This window comes from Euwallacea fornicatus, chromosome 19 (assembly GCF_040115645.1).
Source record: "Euwallacea fornicatus isolate EFF26 chromosome 19, ASM4011564v1, whole genome shotgun sequence".
Lineage (NCBI taxonomy): Eukaryota > Metazoa > Arthropoda > Insecta > Coleoptera > Curculionidae > Euwallacea > Euwallacea fornicatus.
This window is the reverse complement of record NC_089559.1, coordinates 3,146,406-3,161,981: the sequence shown is the minus strand read 5'-3', so window position 1 is coordinate 3,161,981 and position 15,576 is coordinate 3,146,406. Positions and strand designations below refer to the sequence as shown.

Below are 15,576 nucleotides of genomic sequence, written 5' to 3'. Positions count from 1 at the left end.
AAAACGGAAGAGAACTATATACAGACAAGGACACCGCTGACACGTTTGCCAGAGACTTTCAAAGGGTATATACTATGTGCACGAATCTTAACTTCGACAATCAAAACTGAACCTCAGTAACTAAGTGGTATGAAAACTACTTTAGAAATGATAAGAACTATTCATACCAACTAATTGCTAACATTGCAGAATATGAGGAAGCACTCGCACGCATTAAAAATACAGCACCAAGAAAAGACGACATAAAAAGCAAAGTACTGAAAAACCTGACTAAACAAACGCACCAACACATACTGGAACTACTCAACGCTTGTATCCAAAACAAGCGCATTACCAGAGACCTGGAAAACTGGAATAATAATTGTTGGGAAAAAAACCCAACATAAATCAGCGGCATCGCTGGGCTCCAATTAGGCCCTGAAGACGTTGGAACAATTCCAACATACATCTGCTGCATCGCACCCCGCGATGCAGCACTTACCCTCACGTGTTTAAACCCGGCCACCGTGATGGCACTGGTTCCTTGATTTATCGCTGTCCCGATTTATGGAGGGCACCAGATAAATCTGTCAAGGGAACCAGAGAGCCACATCTGGACCGTGGAGATTCTTGGGAAAAAACTTTCCACAAACTAGGGGGCGGTTGTCGGTTGGGATTGGTCAAGAGCTTATCGTGGTGATCTCCCTCCAGCCCCACCATCCTTGGGACGCAAAAAATCTAACACTTCTTCAGAACATTATCTCCAAGGCAGTACTCGCGAACGCTCTCCTTTCCGTTTCTCGGACCCTGAACGCGGAACTCTATCCCAAATCCCTCATCACATTATCTCTAAAACAGTGTTCGCAAACTCTCTCTCTCCCGTTTCTCGGACACTTCTCGATCCCTGAACGCGGAACTCTATCCCAAATCCCTCATCACATTATCTCTAAAACAGTGTTCGCAAACTCTCTCTCTCCCGTTTCTCGGACACTTCTCGATCCCTGAACGCGGAACTCTATCCCAAATCCCTCATCACATTATCTCTAAAACAGTGCTCGCAAACTCTCTCTCTCCCGTTTCTCGGACACTTCTCGATCCCTGAACGCGGAACTCTATCCCAAATCTCTCATCACATTATCTCTAAAACAGTGCTCGCAAACTCTCTCTCTCCCGTTTCTCGGACACTTCTCGATCCCTGAACGCGGAACTCTATCCCAAATCTCTCATCACATTATCTCTAAAACAGTGCTCGCAAACTCTCTCTCTCCCGTTTCTCGGACACTTCTCGATCCCTGAACGCGGAACTCTATCCCAAATCCCTCATCACATTATCTCTAAAACAGTGCTCGCAAACTCTCTCTCTCCCGTTTCTCGGACACTTCTCGATCCCTGAACGCGGAACTCTATCCCAAATCTCTCATCACATTATCTCTAAAACAGTGCTCGCAAACTCTCTCTCTCCCGTTTCTCGGACACTTCTCGATCCCTGAACGCGGAACTCTATCCCAAATCCCTCATCACATTATCTCTAAAACAGTGCTCGCAAACTCTCTCTCTCTCTCGTTTCTCGAACACTTCTCGATCCCTGAACGCGGAACTCTATCCCAAATCCCTCATCACATTATCTCTAAAACAGTGCTCGCAAACTCTCTCTCTCCCGTTTCTCGGACACTTCTCGATCCCTGAACGCGGAACTCTATCCCAAATCCCTCATCACATTATCTCTAAAACAGTGCTCGCAAACTCTCTCTCTCCCGTTTCTCGGACACTTCTCGATCCCTGAACGCGGAACTCTATCCCAAATCTCTCATCACATTATCTCTAAAACAGTGCTCGCAAACTCTCTCTCTCCCGTTTCTCGGACACTTCTCGATCCCTGAACGCGGAACTCTATCCCAAATCCCTCATCACATTATCTCTAAAACAGTGCTCGCAAACTCTCTCTCTCCCGTTTCTCGGACACTTCTCGATCCCTGAACGCGGAACTCTATCCCAAATCCCTCATCACATTATCTCTAAAACAGTGCTCGCAAACTCTCTCTCTCCCGTTTCTCGGACACTTCTCGATCCCTGAACGCGGAACTCTATCCCAAATCCCTCATCACATTATCTCTAAAACAGTGCTCGCAAACTCTCTCTCTCCCGTTTCTCGGACACTTCTCGATCCCTGAACGCGGAACTCTATCCCAAATCTCTCATCACATTATCTCTAAAACAGTGCTCGCAAACTCTCTCTCTCTCTCGTTTCTCGAACACTTCTCGATCCCTGAACGCGGAACTCTATCCCAAATCCCTCATCACATTATCTCTAAAACAGTGCTCGCAAACTCTCTCTCTCCCGTTTCTCGGACACTTCTCGATCCCTGAACATGGAACTCTATCTCAAACTTCTCTCACAACATTAGCTCAAATCTTTGCTCAGTAACTCTTTTGCAAGTCACCCCTCAAACTTTATACGTGAATTTTCTCAGATCTCGGGCAACACAGTACCGACTCTGTAAAAATTGAAGTGTATATAAAGTTGTAGATCCATAGTGTAAATTAGAGTGATATCTGTAGTGTAAAGTAAATTCCTTAATTCGTGCTACGGAGTTTTGTCTTCCCCGAACCCTTGAACCCCATTTACATCAATTGACGCATCAGCGTCTGGTCCTTTGAATCCCTACAACTCACACCAGCAAAATAGGAGATACCTCATCGGGTGTCTTGAGAGGCAGTCGATTCTGTTAGGCAGTGACTAAAAGCCCCTGGCCTTAATAATAGTACCCATTTTCAAACCTGGGTTGGACAACATACAAACATAAAACTACAGACCTATAACATTGCTTTCTGTACTAAGCAAAATACTTGAAAACATCCCCAAAACAAGACTGCAAAATCTAATTGGACCTAAACGTACCAATTCGGCTTTAATCCTATGCACTCGAAAGTACAACCGCTTTTTAAACTGGCCAATAACATACCGGGTGATTCACGATCGACGGTAGGTTAGACGTTTCTGGAAGACTGATATCGCATCTTTCTGAAAATTTGCATAAGTAGATAAATGAACTTGTTCTATCGACGTAAAATATTTTCAGTGATGCAGTGTTGCCGGTTCTATCAGAAAGTACTAGCATCTCCGATATTTTAAATGGAACACCCTGTATATTTTTTCATTTTTGGGTTCTTTATTTCATACCAATAACTTCTGCATTTTATTTCCTCTACCTATCTCTAGCAATTTTCGGAATATTATTTAATTTTTTAATTTTTTGCTCAAAGGTCTTTAATAAAACCTCTGTTATAACATGATTTGAATTTTTCAGAAAGATCGCGATATCAGTCTTCCAGAAACGTCTAACCTACCATCGACCGTGAATCACCCGGTATAAACCTCACACCTAGAAAACAATAAAACAGCATGTCTCTTTATGGACATAAATAAGGCCTTCGACAGTGTTTGGCACAAAGGACTATTATACAACCTCAACACACCGAATTACTTAGCACATATTATAAGAAACCTAATAGAAACCAGATACCTAGAGGTATGCAGGAACAACACCGTTTCCTTTACCCTCTCCACTGAGCAAGGGCTCTCACCACAAGGATCGCGCCATTTCTTTACAACATTTACTGCTACGACATATACAATCATAATCAAGATAAAAATCACTTTCACAAAACACCATATATGCTGCAATACGCCGACGACACTGCAATTATTACGCACGACAAAACCACAACGAAAGCGGTGGAAAAACTATAGACACTAATGGACAACACAATGAATTGGTTCTACAGATAGAGACTAACACCAAGCTCAACCAAAAATCAACTGTTTCTACCAGACCATCAGATGAAAAACAACTCCCCAACAATACTAACAGACAGTAAGCAAACGAAACCAAAGCTGGAAGTAAAATACCTAGAGATATCAATTAACAATTAATTAAAATTCTTCAAACACGTACAAAATACAACAACGAAAATCATTAGAAGAACCAAACACTTTAGAACTCTGACATGTAAAAATAAAGGAATTAGTACCAAAACGGACACCTAAATTTACAAATCCATTTGCAGATGACTATTGGACTATGCACATATACTAAGAGCAAATGCTGCAGAGAGAACAAAACAGCACATGCAAACTACAGAACAGATCGCACTGATTGTGAGACTAATCACCAAGATAAGACACCTCCCGAGAACCCTCTTCACAATCCGTTTAAGGCACATTTGTATGAACGGGCACTAATGATTACAATAATGGAAAGATTACTACAACTAAAATTCAAATGGAACGATAATCACTACAATCGAACTACACTCAACCCACTTTGCTTAACAAGACAAAGTAGACAATCCCGCTTCCTCTTCCCTTCCACAACACTGCTGGAATATTTCCAAGAATTCTGATTTTTTTTCTTCTTTCTTCTTTTGTGTATATTTGATTGAATTGTAAAGAAGAAAGGTAAAAAATGTCACGGGCAGAAAGGCCATTGAGGCCGATAGCCCTTTCTTAAGTGAATAAAATTTTTCTATCACTACTACTACTACATTGAGCCCCATCAGAGCGCAATTGCGTTTACGGGATAATCCTTGTTTTTTCATGAACATTTTATTGTTCGATAAATCCGCACTTTATAATAATGGTTGTATCAACAAGTCTAACTTGCATTGTTATTCTGTGGAAAATCCAAAAATATTGCGGCAAATTGATTACAACCACCATTGGCTAATAAATATTTGGGGCTGAATTCTTGGACATTATGTGGAATGTCTCTATATTCTTGATGGTCGTTTTAGCAGCTGAAAGTACTTGGATTTTTTAACGAATATTTTGTCCATGTTGCTCAAAAATATACTGATTTATATTAGGGCACAGAACATTTGGCTTCAATACAATAGCGCCCTTCTATATTTTTTGGGAAGAAGCTAAAGCCATTTCGGATTTTGGATTATACGTTCGACAATTGGTAGATACGAAGGGGTGGACCAGTTGCATGGCCTGCAAGACGCCCTGATTTGCCAAAACCTGATTATTTCTTATGGGGGTATATTAAAGAACGTATTTACGTGGAACCTTCGATAACTCAAGAGAGCACGAGGCAAAGACTTATCCATGCTTTTGCCACAATTACACCTACAGTGATCCAAAACGTGGATAGTTCCTTTCATATCAGAACCGACAAATGTCTTGAGCAAGATGGAAGACATTTTGAAAATCTTTTAAGATGAATTTGTTAGGCTGATCATCGTTAAGTTACAAGGCAGGACCAACTAAAACCGCCCCCCACAAAAATCAGGTGCGGAATTACATGTTGTAAATGGGAAGAAATACTATCTAAAAAAAATTGTTTTTAAAGCAGTTGACCTTAGAATTAACACAAGAACGATTAATTCATTTGAGAAATTCTTGCATCGGTATGAATCAGAAGGAAACGTCTTTCTGACAAGGATTGTTACTGGAGATGACTTCGGGGACATTATCATCAGCCTAAAATCAAGCGAGCAAGCAAAGAATGGCCTGAAGAAATGAAGCAACTACAGCAGTCATGCAAAATGTAAAGTTTGAATATCTACCATATCCTCCATATTCGCCTGACCTCACCCTCAGCGATTATCATGCATTCGGTCGCTTTAAAGAGGCTTTTGGTGGGAAGAACTTTCAAACTATTGATGAACTGATTCAGACAGTTTATGATTGGCGGTGCACATTAACAAAAGATCCTTTTCTTCCTGTATTCAAGCAGTTCTAAGACAATGGAGGAGATGTATTCAACGTAATGGAGTCTAAATTGTAAGACGACATTTTCGTTTATGACATCGTTTAAACAAATTAAGTTGAATATTGTTTTTAAGGTTTTTATTTGACTTTCCCTGATAGATTAATTTAACGTAAATGTAAAATTAGTTAACTATTATGTTTTAATTTTTAAATTTAACATTTGGCAGAATCAGGAAGAGAATATGCTATTCCTCTGTGTAACAATAATTTTTTTCATATTTTTTATTATTTCCAAATATTACATATTGTCGTCATTCTGATATTTTTCTTGACGATCGAAACATTTAAAAGCTAAAAAAGCCAATTTTCGGAAACTCAGAAATGACTAAGTTGAGGATTATGGCAATGTTAAGAAAAGTTGTCGATTTTTGAATTTTGAACACGATGCCGCCGAGAAAATAGGACATTCCATTTGAAATGAGCAAGTTGTTGGAGGTTTGAAGTCATGCAACTACAGAGGCCTATTTCGGCAGCTGTGGTAGAGTTTTAAAAAAATTAAAACACGACCAATCGCCATTTATTAAGTCCTCTTGGACTCCAAGAAGATTTATTTCGAAATTCGCGACGGTTGCATAGAATACTGATTCCCGTGGAACCTTACAGCAATCAAATGCGTCCAAATGACTCGGAAACGGTTAATTTTAAAATAAGACACTTTACATAAAGTGACCTTAAAATTTATCGAGAAATCCGAAAATAACACAAAAATTGGGGTATTTCATTTAAAATAATGAAATGGTCTCACTTTTGGCGTCATGCTGCCCATAAGAGAAAAAAATCTGGAAATATGCCTTCATGTGCTGTGTAATCCCACAGAAAAAAAAATTGTAAATTAGAAAAAGAAGTAGAAGCTACAGAAAGCTGATGCACTATTGCAGGACCCTGTATGTATGGAAAACAATAAAATCGTCTAACCTTTTGCTTCGGCTTTTTCTTTAAACACAAATTCGTCAAATCCTAATCGTACACCATATTAGAGCCTCAAGTAATAGGCACTAAGTTTCTCCACAGAGCGGAAATGCTTTCGGAATTCTACGAGCATACATAAATTAAAAGCCCCATTCAAATTTCGCATACAAAATGACTTTTTGGCCCTTTTATTCCCGTGATATTTTTAATATTCATGTCGAGACCTTGTTTTCGAAACGGTGCTTCAATGGAAATAGACGCAGTGCTGGATGATGTTCAAATTGAAATGGATATTTTTTCATGCATAAACTGTTTTTAAAACGCGACAAAAATTTTTAATCTGGTTTCATGCATCAAAAATTTTATTTCAAAAAATGATTAAAGCGTGAAAGAGAAAGGAAAATGGGATTTAAATTACAGTGTTATCAGTGAGTTTAACGCATTTATAAAGTGATTAAACAGGTGTTTGGATATTGACAGTAGATGAGAATTGGGCTTACCCCAAATTAATTGAGAATCTGAAGGTAACCCATTCCAAAATTTTATATAAGAATATAATGATGTTGAAGTTTCTAACAACACAAGGGAACGTTTATGGTTACGTGGGAACCAGACCCGCACCTTCTACCGCTCGACAGGAGAGATTCCAAATCGCAGGAATTACCGGTGTCATTGACGATAAAATAATAAGGGAATCCATTTCCCATGTCCCTTATCGAATACTAGCGGCCCTAAAGGAATAAAATCCCAAAAACTGTAAGTAGATAACCCTTAAAATTGAAAATCATTTTTTCCCGAATGTAGCTTTTGCCGTAATTTGAATAAATCGATGAGTGCTCGTCGTGTCACTATTCTTCTGGAAAAGCTAGCAGAATAAAAATTTAATTTATTCTTATATCAGATAAAGTGAATTCCGTGGAGATATATGAGATGATTTGATTAATGTAATGAAAATTGATATACAGTATGTAACATTTAACTTGAGACATCGCAATACCTGGAATAATAAGCGCTCTGCGAAAAAAATGCCTATTATGATAGCTTAATTATTCCAAGGGGAAAATATATTAATGCTAAAATTAGTGCCCCTCTGACCCTCCTCATGAGGGGATGAGCTGTAACTTTGAATTTTTAAATTGCATTCTTCATTTTTCATTGCAGATTCGAATTCTAGGGAAAAAATACGTAGAATTTGTCTGGAACATTTTTTCGATTCATGATAGATGGCACTGTAATCAACGAAATTTAATTTTCTTTTCGCTTACGAGTTATCGAAAGGTTTGAAGAAAACTGCTTAAAAAAGAACTTCATTCTCACTTACTGTTCAGGATAAATAAAAATAACACATTTTCATTGGTTTACGGTTTTGGTTTAAACGTTTAAAAAAAGCTAACCTGTAGAAACAACTAATTTCGTTCAGTTTGACTTGTTTTGGTATTAATACTACATTAGATTGGCCTTAGTTGTCTTCGGTCGTTTGAAATGCGATTTAATAAGTGCATTGAAGTTGAAGTTCATCATTTTAAGCACTTATTTTAAATGAAATGAAAACTAACTGCAAAAAGTTTTTGTTTACATTGAATTTAAAGCAGATTTCATCAAACCTTTCAATAAGTCATAACCGAAAGGAAAATTGAATTTCGTCTATAACAGCGCCATCTAGTATGAATGAAAAAAAAGTTCCAGGCAAATTCTACGTATTTTTTGCCGTAGAATTCGAGTCTGTAATAAAAAGTGTGGGATGCCATTTAATAATTCAAAGTTCCCCCCATCCCTCCAACTCCCACAAGGCGGGCCGAAGGGATAATAAGTTGAGCATCAAAGTATTTCCCCTGCGGAATAATTAAACTTTCATACTCGGCATTTTTTTCGTAGGGCGCTTATTATTCCCTATATTGCGATATTTCAGGTTAAAGGTTACGCCCTGTATATGGCCTTAGACCGACATTGCGGCGATGTGCCTTATGGTAGGTAAATCCTGAAATATGCGTAAAAACTAATTCAGTTACAATTCCTGGAAAGTTCACTTTGTTTTCCTAAGCAGATTCCCATTTAAATTCATTGCCATGACGGAATCGCTTTGTGATCCAACTTTTTTCAAGGAACATTTTTCACGTTCCGGATGGCGAAAAAGCTTTAAAACATAATTTTTTGCCTGCTCGGAAGTTGCTGATTACGTTAGAGATGTTACGAGTTTAAACTAGATATGGTTGACGGTGAAATAAATTTTCACGGAGGGCCTTACTGTAAAAAAAATGGCCCCCGAAGTTGCCCTAAAATATTGGGTAGTTTTCTGGAATCTACATGTTCAACAACATATTTTTCAGTACGCGAAAACACGGTCTGTCGGTAATTCTGTGATGAAAATATAAGCAGAGCTTAATAGAAACCTTCGACGATGAATACTGTATCGGAATAATGCGTGTGTGGAGTAGTGAGACTTAAACACTGGAACGAAGATACGTGGAAACACGACCTATCGGCGACATATGTCAAAAAAGTTTTGGTTTCAAAACGTGTAAAATTTTGAACATTGCCTTATATAGTCAAGTTACTAATTTGTTTTTACAATTGGAGGTGGAGGTACATCAATTAATCTGCGTAAAAATGCTAAAAAAGGAGCTCAATTTTAAAGCAACGACAATGAATATTGTTTCTGACTAGTGCGAAGACTTAACTATAAAAAAAACTTGAATTCACAAAGAAACGAAAGTGGGAACAAGAGCCATCAATAATAAATATTTACGAAGTTTCGGTAAAAACCAATTCGAATTTTATGACTTTGGTTTGTAGTTGAAGAGTACGGAGATACATAAGTATGTACCTCCTTGCGTGCAAATTGGAAACTCAATTTTTAGTTGTCATAGTAATAAAATATCGGAAATATACGTGGGAACGTGACGCTCTCGGGAGAAAACTGACGTAAGGGAGTACAAACTGTACGTGGCAACACAGCTGATAGCGTAAGTGTAACTTTTATCTCACAGCAGTATTTTTTAACAGAATTCGCGTTAAAGGGGTCATAATGTTTCTTTCAAAATAAAATCCCATACTAATTGATTTCTCGACTGCATAATATAAATATTCGCAAAAAATATGAGGGGACCATGACTCGACGGAACAGCCCTATAACAATTTCTTTTTATGTAGGGTATCTCATAAAACGAAATCCATAGAAACTTGTTTAGTAGAAAAAGCCAAAATAGAAACTTTATCTGATATTTCGTCAGATAATTAATCAATCTCAGGCATCAATGTCTAGCCGATGACATCGCATTTATCATTCAAGCAGAGAGGTGGGCCCTGCATCTGGACGTATAGGGCATGTTCATAAATATCTCCATGGAATCGCCCATCTGGGTCAGGAAATAATGGGTTAATTGCAGAAGGATGAAAATCGGCAATAGAGCCATGAGATCTATTCAGACTTTGAGGTGGAACATAATGGGCTTCACGCCCCTTTCCTTCGTTAATTGTGCTTTATACTAAAAAATTCCGGCCTAATTTAGCAGCGAAAGGGCTCTTGCACCTTTCTGATGTAATGAGGGCTTTTGAGGGAGAATCGCAAACAAACAAAATGCATGCCGACTGTTGATATTTCACGCAAAATAAATGACCCTTCTTAATTTTGGTGTGTCGGGGAGTCCCTTCCCGAAGAAAATCTAAATTAGGTAAACCATCTCCGTTTAGGCTAATTTACGACGCAGTTATTCACACTACATTGAAGTTATGGTAACTAATTCTGGCTGGGAATAATTCTGCCACCAAAATGGGCAAAACCGCAAACATGGCTTAACAGCGTGTCTGCTTGTTTGTCGTATTGTAACCCAACAAAAATGCATGCCGTTGCAGTGACAAAATTGTTGTGTGGATGACACATAGTTTATCCTCCAAATTCAACCTATTAAGGCCAGTTTTAGCAGGAAAACTTCGAATAGAAAAAAGAGCACACATTTCAAATACCTGACATCAATAAGACAGATGTAAGCAGGATGGAAACCTCGATTTTCTTGGTAATTCTAATACTCATGGCGCCATGACTGAAATAAAAAGGCTTCATACTGTACAATTACGTGAGCACATTGAGCTAATCACAAAGATGAAATTCTATAGAACAGTCATAAATAATACAGGAGGTCTCGGTACTTACTTATTATATAGTACTATATCCGGCCGCCAGATATGGTCGGAAGGTACGTGCAGCATGTGCACCCCTCCATACTCCTTTGGTTCCCATCGCAGCTTGTAGTCGTACCAAGACTGAAAAAGGTAATCTGATGTGTAATTACTGAGAATGTTGTATGCGGCATAGATGCGTACCTCTACCAAAATTAAATGGGCCAGAACTTTTAGCAGGCACAAAACTCTGAACTTGCCTGTGTTTGGACTCTGGATATAAATCCAACACGGTAGCTAGTGCATCGACGTACCTCAAGAAATATCCAGAGTCCGGGCATAAAAATCGCAGAGAACTACATAACGAAAAGTCCCAGCCTGTTCGATTTTGGTTGTGGTAAGCATCTGTTACCTACAGGGTGTCCCAGGGAAGTGTCCACCGTGAGTATCTTTTCTGTGGCTTGTTACAGAAAAAATCGCTAAAATACGTCAATTTTGATAGAGAGGGGACATCTTTTTGTGAAAACGTTGTTTCTAAAATGCCACCCCTCTACCCCTGGAAACTATCCCTGTGAAATTTTCAAATTCGGGTAGCGGTCGTGTAAGACCTTGTTTAAAGGCAATTTTAATACCTACACCACCAGGCTTTTATTTAAAAAAAAATCCGTCGGTTTTGTAGAAATTAAACAAAAATGAAAATATTTTATTTTAACCATCTATGTTATTGTAATAAATGCCGAAATGGACAGTTACACTCACAACACGTCGACGTCCCAGATCTATTTATAACAATGACATTCTTAACATTCCATTTAAAATTGAAAACCAAAATTTTTTTTAGAAGAACAATTTATTGATATTTTCATTTGCACTTAACGGTTTTAGTATTTCTTGGAAAAACCTCATTTTGCAGTTAGTTTAATTTTATTAAAATGTTTTACACGTAACAAGATGAGAATCAAGATTGTGTGTTTTTATTACAAAAACAATATTTTTTCGTGAGCGGGAGCTCATCTCTTTAGTTTAAATTATCTTGAAAAAATAGTATGCCAGCTTTGTTCATCTAAGTTGCTAACGAATTTGAATGAGACTGGTTTCGTCCAAAATAAAAAGCAGGAAATTAACCGTTCAACGAGAGGTGATGAAGTCCAAATCGCGATTCTTGGACACGTTCATATGGACAACAGAATGTCTGTATTAAAAATTTATGAGGAATCCGACGTTTCAAAAAGTACTTTTCACAGAGTTTTAAAAGGAATAAAATTCCATTGTAATGTGATAAAATTAGCACTGGAATTAAACGAGGATAATTTCGACTGTCGCATAGAATTTCGTGAATCCTTTAGTACCATGTTCCATTTAAAAAGATTTTTATTTTATAATACATAATTATATGATGAATCCTCATTCTGCTTCAACGATATAGTTAACAGACATGACCATCGTTACTGTAGTGATGTTAGTTCTTGTTCCGCGAATCCCATACTCAACAAACTCAAAAATTGAACGTTTAAGCAACGATTTTGGATAATCACATTGTTAGACCATTTTCCATTCTTGGTAATATAAATGGAGAAAACTATACTGTGTGACACAGACCAAAAACACCCCGTAAAAATGGTTTAATTTAAACAATTTTTGGTACGCACGTTTCTTACGCTAAGGCAAATGCTTCATTAAAATATTGAACAAATTTTATTGTTAAAAACTAAAAAAAATAAATAGTTTGTCGGTCTTCCGCGATGTCTTCTACGTTTCCGTATTGTATAAGTTTAGGCATTGATTTAATGAAATGATTAATGTCCTCTTGGGAGATTTCATTCCGGGTTAACTGAATAGCATGACGTAGCGTCGCTAGGGTTTATGAGGGATGGAGTAAATTATACAACCTTTTACCTACAATATCTCACACATGTTCAATCGATGAGAGGTCTGGAGATCGAGTGGTCAAGGTAGCAAAATGATCGCATTTTGTTGAAAGTAGTCCAGAGTCACTATAGTCACATGTTGTCGTGCATTGTCTTCCAGAAAAACTGGATTAGTAAGAGTTTCTAGATAAGGCACGAGATGAAGTTCCAGGACTTCTGGGATGTGTCGTTGAGGTGCCTCTAATGGAAAGTAAAGGTGACCTACAACCATATGCAATAGCACCCCAAACCCCAACACACTGATGGACATGCCTGTGTATTGGAAACTGAAGATCCCGTCTTTCATCCCTTCTTTTTCTTACTCTTGCCTGACAATCATGCATATCCAAAGAGAACTTGGATTCGTGACTAACTGATATAATTCTATTCCAGATTTCAATGTATCCAATTTTTTACACCACTGCAGTCGATTTTGACGATGATTTAAGGTGAAAGTTAAAACAAGATGGGTACGGTACGAAATCAATCCAAAACTTTTTATTCGACGATAAATGGGTCGAATCCCAACGGGTCTTCCATACTCAGCAAACCACTGATCCGTCAGCGTATTCGACAAGACGAACCTATCCCTTAGGACCATAATTCGAAAGCGACGATCTGAGCGTTCTGTAGTTCTTCGAAATCGTTCAGTATCTCTCCTTCTGCCTGTTTGCTTTTGTTGGAAACATGCCTAACATCTTACTATAGTATTTACACTACAGTTTAATCTAGTGACGATTTGCTTATATGACCAACCGGCCTCTCGTAAACCCACTATTCAACCTCTCTGAAACTCGCTTAATTGATGAAAATTTCGCTGCATTCTGCATCTAGGTATATTTAATTAATTTAAAAACACTTTCTAAGCACACCATACATCAATAAATAATATTTTGCCGTCATATTGTTGATATTTTATTTCAACTTTTACAGTAAAACAGACTAAAATTCCTGGTAATTCATAAATATATTGATAAATATGGCTGAAAATTGAATAGTTTTTTGTGTTCCCATATATTTTTAAATATGTATACTAAAAATTATTTAAATAAAATCATTTTTACGGAGTGTTCTCTTTTCTATATCATGCAGTATATTTAAAACCTCTACAAGATGCTATATTTTCCAGGATAACTGAAATACTTGAACAAGATTGTCGCTTCTTAGGATAAGGATTAGTTTGTCAAGAGTATTTTTGGACACCTTCACACTACAATACTGCCGTCCGACAATTCCTAGATGAAGAGTTCCATGGAAGATGCATTGGCAGAAGGGTACAGTTGAGTGGCCGCGAGATTACCTGACCTTAGCCATATGGATATTTTCTAATGGGGGCAATTGAAGGCTAAAATCTCTAACACAAAGTCTGACTCCCTCGAAGAGTTACGTACCCGAATCGCCGAAAAGTGCAGCTCAATAACCGTATGAGACGACGATGTTTTAAGGATCAGCTATACGAGTGGATGGAAGTCAATGCGGGCCACTTTTAATATTTCTAACGATAAAATAAATAAGATATCTGTAAATATGGCAAAAATCGAGGTTTTTGTTTAATTACTACAAGACCGAAATACAAAAATTAAAATATTGACAATGAGGAAAGTAAAATTACCTTTGAAATGGGATATAACACGACCTCTCCTCCAATTTTAAAATTTTAAAAGGGTGGTTTTCAAGGGTTAAGACATGACATTTCGAAAATAACTTTTTCATGAAATGATGTCCCCCTTTCTATTAAAGTTAACGTGTCTCAACGTTTTTTTTTTATTTAACAAAAGGAAATATATTCAGGGTGAGTACTTTTTCCTGGAACGCGCTGCATAAAGTACGTATTAAATTTTTTTAAATTTCAACCTTACAGTTAGAAGACACCCTATATAGTCTTAAAACTGTGGAAGTATGACTACGCTTTGCCACCCTCCTTGGAAGCTGTAGACAGAGATAATAAGGGTAAACTGAGACTAATGGCATGTATGCTCTAAGATTTCTGGCAGTTTAGAGGCCTGTAGCTCGGAAATGAGAAACTTTAGAGGGTTCATTTTCGCTGGAGAAAAGCCTCTATATCTACCTTTAAAATACCGAAAATATGATATCATTATGCCTCTATACGTGGTCGTTATCGACAGGAGTAATAGAACTTAAATATTTTTTTGTGATAAACCTGGATTCGAGTGTATCACAATGCAAGTTTCTCCCGTCTCCAGCACCATCCTCAGTTCTTAAGTTATTATTACAGGCATCTAACTTTATCTAAAATTGGTCTTCCTTGCGTATGCTGAATATGCATTTTGCCTGAGGCAATGACCCAGATTAGAGCTACATGTCTTGCAGATAATAAGGTAGTCCTTTAGTACTGCAGTTAGAAAGTGGGTTTGAGGCGCAAACCATTTTTAATATTGGAAATCATATTATATTGGAAAAATCGCTTCCTCGTCGATTTAGCTAAGGAGTTAACTTAAGCGTAAATTAAGACAAGCGATTTTTAAAACATCCCAAATGTTTCCAATACAATATAACCCTGACAACGTGAAGTAATTCTGTAAATAGATAGAACAGAGGATGCACACTTGTCTTTTATTTAGAACAATCGGATTGTTCAATACGTGCTCTTAAATAGGTATAAGGGAAATGCAGAGCACGTATCCTTGTAAATTGCATGGTTACATTGGTTTGGCAGCAACTCGGGACAAAGAGAAGATAATAAACGTGTTAACAATGTGCAATTTCAAAAATCATTATCTGTTTTGTACATACGTTTTATCATGTGTTCCGATGTTACTAAACTGCACATTGCAACCATCTTTCGATGTTGATATCTCGTTGACTGTGAGAAATGAAGAAAAACTAATAGAGCACCCTCAATGAATTTTTTTAGACAGCCTGTGGCTT

General features: G+C 37.6%; 1 protein-coding gene across 4 annotated transcripts in view; it reads right to left on the bottom strand.

The window, feature by feature from the left end:
* LOC136345282 (acetylcholine receptor subunit alpha-like) overlaps positions 1-15,576 on the bottom strand; it is a 156,100-nt gene that overhangs the window by 79,716 nt on the left and 60,808 nt on the right. For all 4 annotated transcript variants that reach the window (XR_010733117.1, XR_010733118.1, XM_066293418.1 and 1 more), the window contains exon 3: positions 10,815-10,924. Coding sequence is in view for 2 of the 4 variants with exons in the window: in XM_066293418.1 (XP_066149515.1) it covers positions 10,815-10,924 (110 nt within the window). In the remaining 2 variants the exon portion in view is untranslated. The remainder of the gene's footprint in view (positions 1-10,814; positions 10,925-15,576) is intronic.